The sequence below is a fragment of the Mustela nigripes genome, chromosome 8, assembly GCF_022355385.1.
Source record: "Mustela nigripes isolate SB6536 chromosome 8, MUSNIG.SB6536, whole genome shotgun sequence".
Lineage (NCBI taxonomy): Eukaryota > Metazoa > Chordata > Mammalia > Carnivora > Mustelidae > Mustela > Mustela nigripes.
Genome location: NC_081564.1, coordinates 26,445,408 through 26,461,270, shown reverse-complemented (window position 1 = coordinate 26,461,270; position 15,863 = coordinate 26,445,408). Strand labels below are relative to the sequence as shown.

Here is a 15,863-nt window from a genome sequence, read left to right as displayed (position 1 = left end):
AGGAAGCTAGATTTTTAAAAATGTTAGTAAGAGGGGTATCAGGGAGAGAATACATTCAGTAGTTATGTAAAAAATATGTGCAAAGTGTAGTGTGTAAAAAAAGTACCGTTTTAGAGGCGCCTGGGTGGCTCGGTGGGTTGGAGCCTCTGCCTTTGGCTCAGGTCATGATCTCAGGGTCCTGGGATGGAGTCCCACATCAGGCTCTCTGCTCAGCAGGGAGCCTGCTTCCCTCCTCTCTCTCTCTGCCTGCCTCTCTGCTTACTTGTGATCTCTGTCAAATAAACAAATAAAATCTTAAAAAAAAAACTAAAAAAAGAGTACCGTTTTATAAAAAACCCATGTGTAAGTGGACCCATGCATTTCACACCTGTATTGTTCAAGGGTCAGCTATACTGAGCCACACCACCTACAGTCGCTCCAAGTGTGTATGTGTGTAATAAAATTATATCACACTTTAAGCTTAATTCCTTTTTCTGTGGATGTGTCAGAAGAATCTGAATACTATTCTATACGGTGGCTAACTGATCATAATAAAAAATACTTTAAAAAAAAAAAGGAGAAGCAGCATCTGAATATGGGTCCCTGATAGATGAATGAACTAGACCTTGATTTAAACATTGGCTCCTGGCCTTCTCAGTTCCATAACCTGAAGCCATCTCCTACCCTCAGACCTCAACTACTTCCTTTGTAAGATTGGGATAACACAAATCCTGGAGTAATTGGGTTAGATACTAGATGATGCTGGCATAAGATAGCACCATCTGTGGTGACCACATTCGTGTTTGCTGGTTTGTTTTGTTTTGTCTCTTTGGTGCCTTTGACCCAAGGACCATCCTGTAAAGCATTGGTGGTCCCTCTTTCATTAAGCATGGGAGAGCTCTGGAGTTTGCAATTTGGGCTGCTATTTACCTTTATTGTGACCTTGAGCAGATTCCTTCATTCCTCTTAGCCTCAGTTTGCTAAACCATAAAATGAAAGTAAAGGGGGTGCCTGGGTGGCTTATTCGGTTGTTTCTCTGCCTTTGGCTCAGGTCGTGATCTCAGGGTCCTCGGATCAAGCCCTGCATTGGGCTCCCTGTTCAGCGGGCTCCCTGCTCAGCGGGGAGTCTGCTTGTCCCTCTCCTCCTGCTCTCTCTCACTCTCTCTCCCTCAAACAAATAAATAAAATCTTAAAAAAAAAAAAGAAATAAAGTAAAGATACCCACCTGACTGCCCTTACAGTTTCGAGGATCAAATGAGAAGTAGCTTCTAAATCCCAGTGGTAATAATGACACCTTTTTGATTTCTCTTAATCAGTGGTTCTGAAGTACTTTTGTTTTGAGAGCTAGAGAACTGTCCTCTGCAGGCGTGGAAGGATGGCCCATGCCCGGATCTCCATGTACCTGCCCCCTGACATCAACCCTGCCCAGGCCTCCATTGCCTATGGCTGTCGGGCCCTGCCCAAGCTCAACGAAGAGCTGCAGTCAGACGACCTGCTGACGAGGCAGAAAGCCCTCATGGCACTTTGTGACCTCATGCACGACCCTGAGCATGTCTATGTGGCCATCGACATAGGTGAGTGTCACAGCCCAGGTGACCATGACTGGGGTCTGGATGGACAGACACAGTAGCCAGAAGTGGAAGGGGCTGAGGTGACCTGGCCCCTTCACTGTGACCCTCTGGGTTTGTCAATCCGTCCTTGCTCAGACACACCAGCATCCCACCGAGAGCCACAAGTCTGTCCCCTCTGCTACGGCTCAACCATGTGGCCACAGATCCACCAAACAGTGCTGTTTATCTATCTCATCCATGAGACTGTCACAAAAGATAGGCTCGCGCCTTACTAAAACTACACAGTTCTGGGAACTCTGTCCTTTGTGTCCCACTCTGCTAATTATCAAAATAAGGCTTGAGGTGATTTTCATGACATGGTCACACGTTTCCCAGATGAGGCACCTGTTGGACGAATTGCGGCTTCTCCCTCCAGCTTTAGGACTGAAGGGCCAGTTGATTCCAGATTTGGCTGTGGTTCCTGGAACCAGGGCCTAGGACACCGGGTAGAACTTCAGTACTAAGAGTTGCTGTTTAATAAGCCTGATTCTGGGCCAGCACCACCCAGGTGCACTGCCTATGTTATCTTTTTTTTGCCTATGTTATCTTAATTCTGATAGCACCTGCCTTGGGAGGGAAGATAAAAAAACTGACAGATAAGAAAACTGGAGGTTCAGAGGAGGGGTACAAGGCTAGGGTTGGCAGATCAATAAATAAAGCTGGATTTTTATTTGCACAACCTGGCATCTCTATGTGTGACCTATTCAAGGGTACATGACCACTTTGGGACAGAGGTGAGAATTTGACCCTCAGTCTCCCCAAATGCGAAGGCCATTTTCTTAATCCTGCAGTGGACTGAGACACAAAGCATTGTTTGGAAACGTGCAGGGGGTTAGATAACACAGTCCCCGGTGCAAGCCTTTCTGGCACACAGAGACCCCTTGGGTAAAGTTGGAACTACTTCGCAACTGACACTATTCCCTCAGCCCCCAAAGCAGCAGTAGTTTTTTGTTGCCCAACATTGGCTCACTTGTTGACTTCCAGGTGAGTTGATTTCTGAGACTGGTAAGTGTTTAAAGATTTTTGTGCCTTGTAGGCTGCTTGGAGAGCCTGAAAGCTTTGCTGAAGGATAGCAATGACATGGTGCGGATAAAGACCACCGAGGTGCTCCACATCATGGCGACCCATAACGTGGGCAGGTGGGCAGCTGTCTCTGGAAACCCATGTCATGCTTGGGAGCCATAGCCCTCCCCTGGGTGGCAGGCCCTTGGATGACCCTGAATCTCTGAATTTTTGTCTGTCAGTCTGTGTGTGTGTCGAGGGGAGGGTGAAGGTGCTTTCCCATATCCGTTTAGTTCACACTCTTGACCTGGGATGACTAGTTTTACTTGGTGCTGCAAACAGCGCGGAGAATCACAAACAGCCCCGGAGCCCTGCCCAGGTGTTGCTGCCCAGGGTGCATGCACCCAGAAAGAAGGAATCAAGGGCAGGGTGCTCACTATCTTCTGGCTGCTTTGATGTAAACAACAGATGCCCCTTTGCAGAAGCTGGAGATCCTTTCAGGGGTGTCAGGGCATCTCACGAAATGTAAGGTTGCTCAGTCCCGCCTCTCCCCAAGCTCTCTGTACCTCATTGTCCTCTTCTGCACCTGCTCGTGGGGGCAGGGGGTTAAATGTGTTGCTGTGCTTACCTGAGACAGACCCAAGGCAAGTGCTTTAATACTTAGGAGCATCGAGGACTGAAGAGCCTCTCATTCTTCCTACTCCTCTTTTCTCTCTCTGACCTGATGTGGACATTAAATGGTTAGCCCACAAGAGCTGACAGACACTGTGGGGAGAGGTGCCTGGAGCTTGGGCAGGTACAAGGAACTTGTGAGCCTAATGGGGGTGCCTGTCAGTTTGTTTCGTGGCAGTAGGAGGTTGGGGGGGGTGCAGATTCCTGGACATGGCCATGGTGGCAGGGTTGGATGGGGTGACACGCAGTGAAGCAAATATCACTGACCAAAGACCTACTCTGGCCTGGCCTGCACTGTCCTTCAGGTTCTGCCATCCCTCCCACTGCAACCTCCAGGTATGAGGAGATACTCTAGATACCGTGGCTTGTTCCACCATAGCATGGTAGACGAAGAATGCAAAGGGCCCAAAGTAACAGAGGCTGATTTCTGGAGTTTGCCTGAGTTCTGTGGTGAGCCTATAACTTAAAGCCAGTAGCTTGTGGAGCCTGGCAAGCTCTAAGTAACTGGTCATGAGGATACTTTTGTACCTCTTGTACCCATACAGGCAGCAACAGGAAGAGAGGATGGGGGCAGTAGCCTGGGGCTTGATGTCTTGTCACCTAGAGGAGTCTGCCGGTATAACAGCCCACAAATGGGAGAGCCTTCCAGGAGGCCTAGCTGCCCTGGCTACCTCTAGCTCACTTGCAGGTGAGGGAGGCAGATGCCCTCAAGGCAAACACCCCAGCCTTACAAAGCAGGAATGACAGGGAGTGGGTGACCAGAACTGACTGAAGAGGCCCTCTCATGATGGGCAGTCAGGGAAGTCCCCTGCAACTTGGGTGCCCCGCTAGGATTTTCTTGTCCCAGAATGACTCAGAACTCACTGTAGGTTAAATCCTGGCCAACAATGGCATGAGCATGATTGGTTGGGCACTTCCTGTGTTAGGTCCTGGGCGGGCAAGGGCATCACACTGAGTTCTCACTGAGCTCAGCCCTGAGAGATATGAGCTCAGAAGCCCTCACACCACATGTGCTTGGCCCCAGCAGTGAGTTAGTTATTAAAAAAAAAAAAAAAAAAAAGTCATAAAGCCAGCAATTGAAGAAATTGTACATTCCCTTTAAACTGTTCATTTTAACCCCAGACACAAATAATTCGGCATTCACCAATCCTGGTGTGCCACCCAGACCTCTTTTTGGGTGTGGACCCACTGGTTGATATTTCCCGTCATCTTTTTTTGCTTAAACCACACCTATAATATCAGCTAATTTGCAGCTTGAGTTTCTTTCCAATAGAGCAGAGAACTCAAAGACATTAATGGAGTAATCTGCATGTAAAAGCCTTCTAGAATTTATAGTCATCTCACTTTTTTTTTTTAAGACTCACTTTTGAGTCTTCCCAAAGCAATCAACTTTGTTTTCATAAGGAAATTAAAAAACAAAACCAAAAACAAACCAACAAACCTCTTCTCACATATAATTGGCTTATCTAATAGTTAATTAACTTATATAATTATCACAAGCAGTGTAACAGGCATACATAGGCTTGGAGGCAAGCCCCTGGCTATTGGCAAGCCCCCCATTCAGCTTGGGGGAGAGGCAGGGGCTTCGAGGGACAGGGTTTGCAGAGCCTGGAGCATCGGTGGGTGTGTGCCCTGGTGGGTGGGTCCCTGAAGTTCAGGGTAGGTCAGATGTGGGATTCTGCTGCCTCATCCCCATTTTACAGATAACAGGACTGACACTCAGATGAGTGAAAGGAAGAATCCAGGGGCACACAGAGCAGTTGGAGTCCTAGCTAAGGAAGGGACAGAGCTGTGTGATTCCAACGTGTGATTCCTTCCACTGGCACACAAGCCACACCGCTCTCATGGCCTCTAGGGTTGGTGTAATGGCTTGCCCACCTCTGGCCTTTCTCTTTTCCCTGGAAGCCAGAGGAACGTGGTCCATGCCTGTTGCGGGTGGGCAACTTCTTCCTTGGTCTTACTGGATCCTCTCTGGGCATGGTCTTAACTGTGTCTAAATCTGAATTCTTTTCCCCAGAGAGGGCTTTTTAGAGCACGATGTCCTCCTTGCCTTGTCCTACCTGCTGAACGACCCTCAGGTAGCCTGCCGAGAGAATCTGCACCTGGCGTTGAAGCACGTGGCCCAGCTGCCCTCAGGTAGGCTCTCTGTGGGCACTCAGGTGGCCCCTTGGTCTCCTCTCCGGGTCACTCATGCGCCATGCTGCAGGTCACAGTCTAGAGCATGTTTAAAAAAAAAAAAAGTTATGCTTTTACTAAGGTACAACATACATATCAAAAGGGCACAAATTGTACATGAATGTTTTATTAAGTTGTACTAAGTGAACATGCCATGGAATCTCCACACAGACTGAGAAATTTCTAGAGCATCACCACCACTCTAAAAACTTCCCACGTGCCCCAGACCAGTTACTACCCCTCACCCAAAGGGAAACAGTATCTCCTGTACATGAGACTGTAGGTTGTTTTATGCCTTTTCTTAAATTTTACCTAAGTGGAAACATTCATCCTGTAATGTCTGGTTTCTAGCTTTCTCTGTGCTCAGCGTTTTATCGCAGAGATCCATGTATGATTTTTGACAATTTGTGCTGGACTATGTTATTCACGTCATATGAGTACACTACAGTTTCTTTACCCACTTTGTTGCCAACAGACACTTGAATTGTTTCTAGCGAATGGCTCCCAAGAACAGAGTGTCCATAAACATTCTTGTGAGTGTCTTTTGATGGGTATAGAGAGGCGTTTCTTTTGAGACACACCTGGAAGGGGACTTGCTGTGGCTAGGACAGCTTTATGTTCAGCTTTAGAAGCTACCACTGATGGTTTTCTAAAACACTTACACCAGTTTGCACTCCCATCAGCAGCACACGCCCTTGATCCTCACCCACACTTGATCTTTCCTGGCTCTTTATTTTAGCTATTTTGGGGGGGGGGGTGGGTGTTTGGTCTCATTTTGGTTTTAATTTGTGTTTCCCTAATGATTATAGCCCTATAAATGTCCTCATTTGCGAAGTGTGCCATAGCATGTTTAAGGAATAAAGGAAGCCTGCCCCTCCCCCACCAGGCTTGAGGTCCCCCTTGGTTGAGTGTTTCTGCTTAGATTTAGATGCAGAGTCCAGGGTGACAGACTTGTGTCAGGTTCACGTCCGCCATGTCACGTGGTGCAATGAACATTTTTTTAAACAGGGGTCTCATTCAGAGAGGAGTGATATCAAGGCCTTATGGGGGTGACTTAAGTTAAAGGTGGGCAAAAAGTTGTCATAGCCCAGGACTGAGATGGCCCGGGGTTCTCTCTGCCCTTCCCCTGGTTCCTTGCCTGCCCCTGGATGGGGAAGCGAGGGCAAGTGAGAAGATGCTCGCAAAGGGTGTTGCACATCGCCCTGCATGAAACATGGCATAAACACTCACCTCCATGCATGAGCTCTCGCTGAGTTGAGGGCCCAGAGAGAACTGACTAATGGGATGAGGTTCCGCGAAGTAGGGCAAAGGAGCGGAGCCCTTGGGGTCCCAGGATTGCTGCCCATCCGGGAAGTAAGACTTCTTCCAGCTGGGCCAAACTGGATGTTAGGGAACACATTAGGCCAGACCACAGAACCCTCTGGTGGTCTTTTGAAAGGCTGAACTTATCCCTGGCCCTGTCCCAGGCCAACGGGATCTGTCTCTGGGAGCTGGCACATGTAACTTTCTCAAACGCACCTTGGCTGGCTCTCTCTCGAGGCCATGACTGAGGGCCACTGGGAGAGTGGGGTGTCTGTGAAGCACCGGCGCTCAGGGCTGAGCTGAATGAATGCCCTGTGCTCACCACACAGGAATGCTCCTTCTTGGGGTGTGGAGCTCCCAGCCAGCTCTCTTAAATTATCGCGATCTGTTTAAGCCTTCGGAGAAATACAGAGATAATGAGAGTAAACATCATGTACCATCACAGCTTTGCTAAGTTTTAACATTTCACTGTATTTCCCATTTGCTTTTTTTTTTTTTTTTTTTAAATAATAGTCCAAGCACCCTGTGAACCTCCCCACCCAGCAACTTTTCTCCTGCCTTCCCTGGAGCCCCCAGTAATTTCTGACTATATCCCTAATGGACGTCTTTATATGTTACCAAGGATGTAGTCATACAGAGATCTCGTCCCGCATGTTTTACAACTCAATGCCAATGGATCTGGTTGAATGCATCCCCTTGCCACTTAACGTAATGTTATAATTTTGAGATTTAGCCATGCCATGTCACAGGCTCTGTTTGACTGTTTTAACTGTTGCATACCTTTCTGCTGTTTGAACGTAACACTGACATTCAATACACTTACCCCTGGTTGGCTCAGGGGGGAAGGCTGGTTGTTTCTGATCCCGAATGTTCCTGCTCAGATTTTCCTGGAGTCCCTCCAAGCCCTCTGCTGGAGGACAGCATCCTTGTGGAGGCGGGAGATGCACGGCCTTCAGCTTGGCCAGATATTGCCACTGCTTCCCCGCCCTCCCTCCTCCAGGCAGGAGATAGCCTGCTGTGCACCCTCAACAGCAACCTCTAGGTATGCTGTGCTGTTGCACTGTTGTATGGCTTTGCCTACCCTGTGGCTGGGAGAGGAGGCATCTTTCCTCTGCCTGGCGCCACCCGCATTGCCTCTCCTGCCAGGTGCCTCCCTGGAGCCTGAGAATTCTGTTGAGTTGTTTTTCTTTTTTTTATTGATCTGAGGGAGTGTTTCATTCATCCTGGATTCCAATCCTTCGTTGGCTATGTGCACATATTGCAAATGACATTTCCTGGGCTGTTGCATGGCTTTTCACTGTTTGTTTGTTCATTAGCCCAGCAGTTTTCCATTTGGATGTAGTCGGTTTTATCCAGTCTTTCCTTCTGCGTGTATGTGTGTGTGTGTGTTCAGTGCTCATGAAGATATTCTGTCCTATTTTGTACTAGAAGTGTAAGAGTTTTGCTTTTCACATTTAGCTAGTGAAGGTACCTGGCCTGGATTTTTGTTTGTTTGTTTGTTGTTTACAGGTCTTCTTGTCTAGACCTTGCCAGTCTGGTCTTAGCTACAAAAACTCTATGGTAATCTGTGTTCTGGTGGGGAGGGCCTGATTCTGTCTCCTTCCCGCAAAATTGTTCTGGTAGCCACAAGCACTGGGCACATCGCAAAGAGTAGGGGGACCATGGTTGGGACAAGCCTTACCGGGGACCCCAGGAGCAAGCAACACCCTGAACCACAGCCTTCCTTAGATGCTGCTCATTGTGAGGTGCCTGCAAGGGAGGCCTGGGACACTCTGGTGAGGGATGTGTAGCAGTGGTTGGTGGGGAGAGAGAGACATAGGCTAGGGCAGATGCCCCAAGAAGTCTGCCTGGGGGGACTCTGAGCACTGTGGCTTCTGGTATGGTCAGTGTGGCTGTGTCCCAGGTGGTGTCCTCACTGGGTCTCAGGGTGGGGTGGGTGCATCTTCTTCATGGGTGTACTTTTAACCAGTGTGTGATCTTGGGCAGTAGTTTCGGCTTTATCATGGGGCATGGGAGTCTGGGTGCCTGTGTGAGGCATAGTCTGGGCTCAGCTGGCTCTCCGGCTGGTGGTCATCAGTACAGGTTTTCTATCTGCTGCCACGCCAAAAGGCACCCTCTGCACCTAGCCGCGTGCCCAGCACTCAATAGATATTGGTGTTAGTAGCCTTTATGCCATATTTTAAAGGATCATTTTTTAGTTATTTGTGGCAATTAGCTCCCTCCCTCCTTCATCAATTCAACAACCATGTTGGGCCCTTGATCTGGTCCAGCCACCTTGCCTCAATTGCTCCGTCCGTGTCCCTCTGTAGTTTGAGCTACCTGCAGGGGAAGGGGGGAAGGTCCTCCCTCTTGAGTCCTTGGGCCTGGAGGGATCTGGTGAGCTTTGTGGTTTCCCAGAGTAACCAGCAGGGGGTGCCATAGGACCGATGACTGCCTGACCTGGCCAGGTCCTGGGGTGCTGCAAGTCAGGCGAAGGGAAAGCAGGATTATGGAGGCAAACGCCAGGCAGAAGCCTCCAGCCCAGGTTCCCTGCCAGGCGGGCCCTGGGTAACCGCTGGGAATTCTGGGGGAATCTCTGTTGGCTCCCTCATTTCTGCTAACCACACACAGAAATGGGTCTTGTTTTGTGGCTGGCGTTACAGGAGAGAACACTAATGTCAAAATCGAGGATTCTTCTGTAACTGGATTTTGGGAGGCAGCTGAATAGTACCAGGCCCTAGAAGTGTCTCCCTACCAGCCCCACTGGCCACGGCCCAGGCCCCTTGGGCCCTCTGATGGTGGCCTGGAACCAGGGTGACTGGGTGCATCTGTGAGTCTGGACTGAGCTCTGAGCTGCTGGCCCAGCTGTGGCAGCAGCACGATGCAGAGACTGTTCTGTCTGACACACTGTAGGCAGCCTTGGCTTGCATGGGGCTGTGGGGGGTAAAAGTAGGTGCCCCTCCCTGCCCAGGGGCCAGCACCCACCAGGGAGGCAGAGAGGCTGTGCTCAGTCCTCTCCTGTGGAGACTGGCTCCTAAGCCTCAGACAGGAGCAGTGTGGGCCTGGGGAGGGACAGGGCTTGCTGTCAGATGCAGTTCCGATCTTGGGAATCTTGAGGTGTGGGGGGACTTCGGAGCTGAAGGGGTGGGAGTGGCAGAAGCCTAGGGAGAGGGTTTGCTGAAGAAGCAAAACACGGTGCTCTCCCCCTTTCTGCAGTGTGCCTCAGACAGGCAGTCTTGGGCAGATGAGCTACTGCACTCCTTTCTCTCTTCAGGGGCTGCCTGGGGAGGTGGCCTGGAACAACCCCAGCTCCTCTTGGCTCTGACACCACAGAATGCAGGAAGGGGGCTGGCTGCCTTAGAGGGGTGGGCCTGTCCTTTCTCACCTGCCTTCAGGACAGGGTGTGGCGGCCCTAAGCATGTCCTCAGCCTGACAGTCTGTGCTCCCTTCCCAGACTTAGCAAAGGATGATGCCCACAAACGGGGGCTGTGTCCACCTGGTTCCCAGCCTGGTGCACCTGCCTGAAGCCTTGTCTCCTCTCACCCTCCCCATCTACTGGCCTTCTCCAGCCAGGAGAGCCTTTCCCTGTCTGGCCCAGTCAAGGTAGGTCACCATCCCAGCAGCTATCCCTCTGGGCTCTCTTGGAGCAGGCAGTCTCTCTCAGCCCTCTCCACAAGGCTTTCATATTCCCAGGCAGCTGAGGACAGCTCATTACACAAAGCGGGTCAAGTCCTTCTGGTGACTCTGCAGGGCAGAAGCAGCTGGCCCCTGGCCTTGGACCTACATCAGCACTGAAACCCCTCACCCAGCTCATCTCTTAGGCGAGCGCCCAGGGTGCCGTCCAGCCTTGGTGGGGCCCCCTCATCCTCATGGGGGACTGTAGCTCTTCCCGGCACTTGCCCCTGAGGCAGCAGACCCTCACCCCATACCCATTTGTCCTAGATGGCCAGGGCCTTGCATGGGCTCCAGGGAGGGTGGACAGATGGAGCACTAGCCCTGGGGACCCAGGCCTGGTCAGGTCACTTGATACACTGTGTGATGCTGGGAAGTCATCCCCCCACTCCAGGTCTCTGCCTTTCCCTCTATAATACAGAGCCAGTAATCTTGGCTTCTCAGGAGCTGGGGAGGATTGAATCAGGTGACTGCATACCAGGTTCAGCCCAGAGCCATGCGGTGAGCAGTCACCAAGGACAGCTGGGATTATTGTCAGTGACCCATTGCTCTGTCTCAGGTGACCATAAGAGCTATAGGGGCAGATGGCGATTCCCCCAGAGCCCACATGGTAGGTGTGCCCTAGGAGAGGGAGTCTTTGGCTGCATCATGGGACCTGGGCTGTTGTTAGTTACCTGCAGATGGTGAGGCTGGGTCAGCTCCTCCTGCACAGGGTAGACCTCTCCTCTTAGGCTAGCCCTCCTGCCAACTCTGGCCTCCTCTGGCCGACCCCTCTACTGCTGGTCCCAGAGCTCATTTCCCTCTGACTTATGGTGGACCTTTCCTGGACCTTTAGCTTAGCAGGTGACTTCTCCATACTGGGTATGGTCTGGGCACAGTGGAGGAAGAAGGTGGGCCAGAGCCCCTTCCTACCTTGCCCTGGCATGGGTACTTCATGCAGGGGAATGTGGGAGGGAGGGGACATCAAACATCCGGCAGGCTGGGCCCCAAGAGATGGGCCATCTTGGACACGAGCATGGGGAGGACATACTTGGATCATGAGCAGAGAAAAAGGGGGATGTTGCAGGCCCACCAGAGGAAGAACCAGCACAGACAGAGGGTGACTAGACTTCTCATGGGGATCATTTCATAACACATATTGAAGTACTGAATCCTCAAACTAAAAGGATGGAATGTCGATTACACTTCAATAAAAATAGGCAACGTACGACATGAAAATGAAAGGCACTTGGTCTCCAAAATGTCGTGGAAGTGGAGAGTATGGGAAACATACTTGTCGGAGGGGTCATTGATGAAATGAGGCAGGGAGGGGCAGTCCATGTAGCAGATCACAGAGGTGTAAAAGGAAAAAAAAAATGCAGTGCAGACAGATTGCAGTGGAGATGGGGCCCTGGGAGAGTCGGCTGACTGGACTCTGGGAACTGGGAGCGCTGGCCCAGGGAAGCCACCTCCCACCCCTGAGCACATCAGGAGGGAAGGCAGAATCCTATTTTCCTTCTAGCTATGTATTTTTGGCTGAAGGATGCTCATGGTGAAATTACTGCTCTTTTCACAGTTGGCATTAAAAGCATAAAATAAGTCCCCAAGATTACGCTATTTCTTCTTATACAAAAGTCCCCTTGGGTTTTTGCTGTTTGGTGATGTGGGAGGGTGTGAAGGGAATCCCCATGAGGGCTCGGGGTGGGGAAGGGAGAGAGCCTGATCTGTACTTGTGTCCCTGTAATGTGTATCTCCCCACCTGCTGGTCCTCACTCAGAGCTTTGTGTAGGTCCCGGATTTGAGGAGGAGGTGCAGAGTGGCTCTGCGCTTCCCTGTGGGACGCTGTCTGGGTGCAAAGTGATCAGGAGCAGGGCTAGGCTGTGGGAAACACTTCTCTGCTCCACCAGTCCCTGACCTTGACTTGAGCACCTTTTCTCATCTGTAAAACGGGTCACAGCTAACAACCTGCTGTGTGGTACAGGTGTTAAAATAATGTGTAAGATGCTTGGTGCAGGGTGAACAAACATACTCGACTCCTAATTAGTGCTCTCCAGTACATGGAGATGCCCCTAACCACACAAGTCAGTGTCAGCAGATGGGGAGATGGTGAGGGACCCCTCCTCCTCACCCCCTGCAGGACCCCACCCTCATGGTTGGGCATTATTGGCACCCTCCAGGCTGTCCGCCTCCTGTACTCTGGCAGAGGTGTCTTTAGGCTGGGAGGGTTCTGGGGGATGCTGCAGCCTGGGGATGCTGTGCGGGGGTCTTAGAGCCATCATCACCCCCAAACCTCAGGCCCTCCAGACACATGGGCCTGGCAGGGCTCCCTTTTCTTACACTTTCCCCACTTGAGGTTGTTTATTCTTTCTTTCTTTCTTTTTTTTTAAGATTTTATTTATTTACTTGAGAGAGAGAGAGTGAGAGAGCATGAGAAGGGGCAGGGTCAGAGGAAGAAGCAGGCTCCCCACTGAGCAAGGAGCTCAATGCGGAACTTGATCCCAGGACTCCAGGATCACGATCTGAGCCGAAGGCAGTTATTTAACCAACTGAGCCACCCAGGCACCCCAAGGTTGTTTATTCTTGATGTTCATTTCAAAGTGATTGTGCCTGAATGTGTGGATCAGGGGAGAGGAAAATGCAAGCTGGGCCTGGATCGTGTCTCCGGACACTGTCTCACAGGTCAGCCGCTCACACTCACAGCACAGCAGCACGAGGCTCAGCTCATTCAGGTTATTTTATTTTCTTAAAGTAGACAATCTTTAACTTTCATACAATCACCAGCTCCTCTTTCCCTCCGTACATCTCTTAAAGTCCTTGGCTGTGATCCTACACACTGACCTTGGACATACGGATACCGAACAGAGGCTGAGAGAAAAGGAGGTTTGGCAAGGGCTCTGGCGGTGCCTTCCCTCTTGATGGCAGGGGTTTCATATTTACATGCAGCCCTGGGCTAAGGTCCTTCCATGGTGGCAGGTGCCACAGGCCCTGGGACAGGCAGGGCCAGAGTGCAAGGTCCCAGCAGGGCCTCCCTCAGGCTACAACGCCGGCTGAGCCTTCACAGGAGTCGACGTAGCTCTCGGCCCATCTTGGGTGCAGGGCATGCAGGGGCTGGGGCCCCATCTCTCGCTTCCCCTTCCTCCACTTGCAAAGCCACGAATAATTTACTCTTTAAACACCAAGACATTTAGCTACTGTTTGTTCGCTCCTCGGTGAAGAACCTTCTTGAAATACATCACGTTTATTTTCTGAAATAAAAACAAAGCAGAAACCGCACCGGAAACAGGAGGACGCTGCATGGGCTTATGTACAACGCGGCCCTATGAGGCTGCCACAGGGTGGCCGTCAGCCCCAGTGTCGCTCGGGAGCAGAGGGACAGGCTCATCCAGGTAACAACTTTTACACTCAGCAAGCCAGACACAAAAAGGACCACCTGAAAAAAAATATGTTTTGAAAATCTGCATTTTAAAAAAGAATACTCAACTGCATTTGAAATTTTCCATAATTCTGCGAAACACCACGAGATTTGGCCAAAAAAAAAGATGTCAGAGGAGAAGAAAAACCAGGGTTTCATTTATAAAACATCAGACTGGTAGAAGAAAAGCTGGAATCCAGCTGGCCGAGTTCGAAACAAATCGTGCCACTCCTGTTATTGTGTGGATTTTTGCTGCATATTCTGAAGCTGTTTAAAAAGAGCTGTGAGTGGCTAGAGGTCTGGTTAGTGGTGTCATCTGGCCTCGCACCCTGGTTCCAGAACCAACATGGTACAGAGCAGGCCAGCAGTAGGCGTGGCCAGCAGGGAAGGCGCACGGACCCTGCTCTCGTCCTCTCTTCCGGTCAGTAGCAAGGTCCCCAATCCGAAGCTTGGGCAGACCTGGTGTTCCTCCAGATGACCCAGCTGCCTCTCCTCCTAGTCCCACAGGGACACCTCCCCCCCCCCACCCCATGCAGAGCGGGGCCAACTCGGGATGGCAAGGTGAAGGGGCAGGAAGGGCTCGTAGTGAACTTGGTGACAGCTGCTTAAGTCTTCAAGAGGCTCCAAAACTTTGGGGAACTTGGCCATCTCCAGACTGTGTGTGTGTGCATGTGTGTGTGTGTCTACCTACCTAGCAATCTATCCATATATATTTATGTTTGCGGAAACGTGGGGGCCAAGGAGGTGGAGGGGCGGAGGGGACGTTCATCAGGCCTCCCCTGTTTTCTGCCCCTGGGCTGGGTCTCCCTAGCACGAGTGGGGGTGTGTGACACCCCAGGGGATTCGCCACAGGCAAACTGGCCAGCCCGGCTCCTCAGCAAAGGCCTATGTACTTGAGATTGTTCTGTATGATGACGTCTGTCACCGCATCAAAAACAAACTGGATGTTACTGGTGTCGGTGGCACAGGTGAAGTGGGAGTAGATCTCCTTGGTCTCCTTGTTGCGGTTCAGGTCCTCGAACTGCCGCTGGATGTAGACAGCGGCCTCCTCGTAGGTGTTCTGGCCCTTGTACTCCGGGAAGCAGATGGTGAGCGGAATACGCCGGATCTTCTCCGCCAGCAGGTCCTTCTTGTTCAGGAAGAGGATGAGTGAGGTGTTGATGAACCAGTTGTTGTTACAGATGGAGTCAAAAAGGCGCAGGCTCTCTGCCATCCGACTCTGTGGGCAGGAAAATGCTGGCGTTAATCAGGGGATGCAGCATGGAAAGGCTCTAGGCTGGCGGCCCTGATGGGAGGAAGCCCCCTGTGGCAGGCTCTCCCAGCCCGGCACTGGCCCCGGAAATACCACCCTCCTGGTGGGAAGTCCTTCCTCTGCCAGGCCAAGTCTGTCTTTGCCTGCCTCCTACAGGCTCTGGGGCCCCTGAGGGGGCTGGTCCCACCTGCGGCACCCTGACAGGTCTTTGTAAGGGGATGTTCTGCTTCATCAGACCCTTCTCTGCGGCCTGGGGCTGCTGCACAGCGTCCGTTGGCCACAGGGACGCGGGCAACTCCGTACTCACAGCTGAGGGCCTCATCTCCTGCTGTCCTGTGCTAGCTCAACGCGCCCGAGCTGCCATCACGTCTCCCTCAACCTGAGTGTGGCCAGCCTCCTGCCCAGCCAGCAGCTCTGGCCCATCCTCCAAGCCTCAGTGCTGTCACATGGTACCGTCAGTCCTCATCCAGATCTGTGAGTGGAGAGCCTGTGCTTCCAAACCAAAGGCTCCAATCTAGAGAGTTGGGGAAGGCTCAATCCCCTGTGCTCCGCCAGGATCTTGGGCTCATGTGAGGACAGTGGCCCAGGAGGCTCAGTGACCCCAGTGGCACTGGCCCTTATTTACCCCCATCTCAGGACCTTAAATGGGTTGTAGTGACTGAGTTTTTAAGGAACATAACGCATCTGTGTGACTCCCAAACCCACCGTTTCCACAGAGAACCGATGACTCTAGCTTCTAAAAGGACTGCTGGTGAGTTACTATGGCAAAAGCTACCCTTCATTTCAAAATAAAATGAACAAGCCAAATGTCCAAACAAAGCCCGGAACT

General features: G+C 51.3%; 3 protein-coding genes across 5 annotated transcripts in view; 1 reads left to right on the top strand and 2 right to left on the bottom strand.

The window, feature by feature from the left end:
* RAB36 (RAB36, member RAS oncogene family) overlaps positions 1-5,404 on the bottom strand; it is a 32,073-nt gene extending 26,669 nt beyond the window's left edge. Inside the window, exon 1 of one of the 2 annotated variants that reach the window (XM_059408935.1) lies at positions 5,324-5,404. The gene's annotated coding sequence lies outside the window, so the exon portion shown is untranslated. Of the gene's footprint in view, positions 1-106; positions 216-5,323 lie in introns of those variants that run through there. The other variant, XM_059408936.1, reaches the window with a different exon arrangement.
* Positions 1-15,863, top strand: part of RSPH14 (radial spoke head 14 homolog) — a 76,767-nt gene that overhangs the window by 1,111 nt on the left and 59,793 nt on the right. Inside the window, exons 2-4 of the mRNA XM_059408940.1 lie at positions 1,296-1,553; positions 2,626-2,728; positions 5,281-5,399. Of these exons, the coding sequence (XP_059264923.1) occupies positions 1,355-1,553; positions 2,626-2,728; positions 5,281-5,399 (421 nt within the window). The 5' untranslated portion in view covers positions 1,296-1,354. The remainder of the gene's footprint in view (positions 1-1,295; positions 1,554-2,625; positions 2,729-5,280; positions 5,400-15,863) is intronic.
* Positions 13,087-15,863, bottom strand: part of GNAZ (G protein subunit alpha z) — a 52,141-nt gene continuing 49,364 nt past the window's right edge. For both annotated transcript variants that reach the window (XM_059408924.1, XM_059408925.1), the window contains exon 3: positions 13,087-15,001. In XM_059408924.1, the coding sequence (XP_059264907.1) occupies positions 14,657-15,001 (345 nt within the window). In that variant the 3' untranslated portion in view covers positions 13,087-14,656. The remainder of the gene's footprint in view (positions 15,002-15,863) is intronic.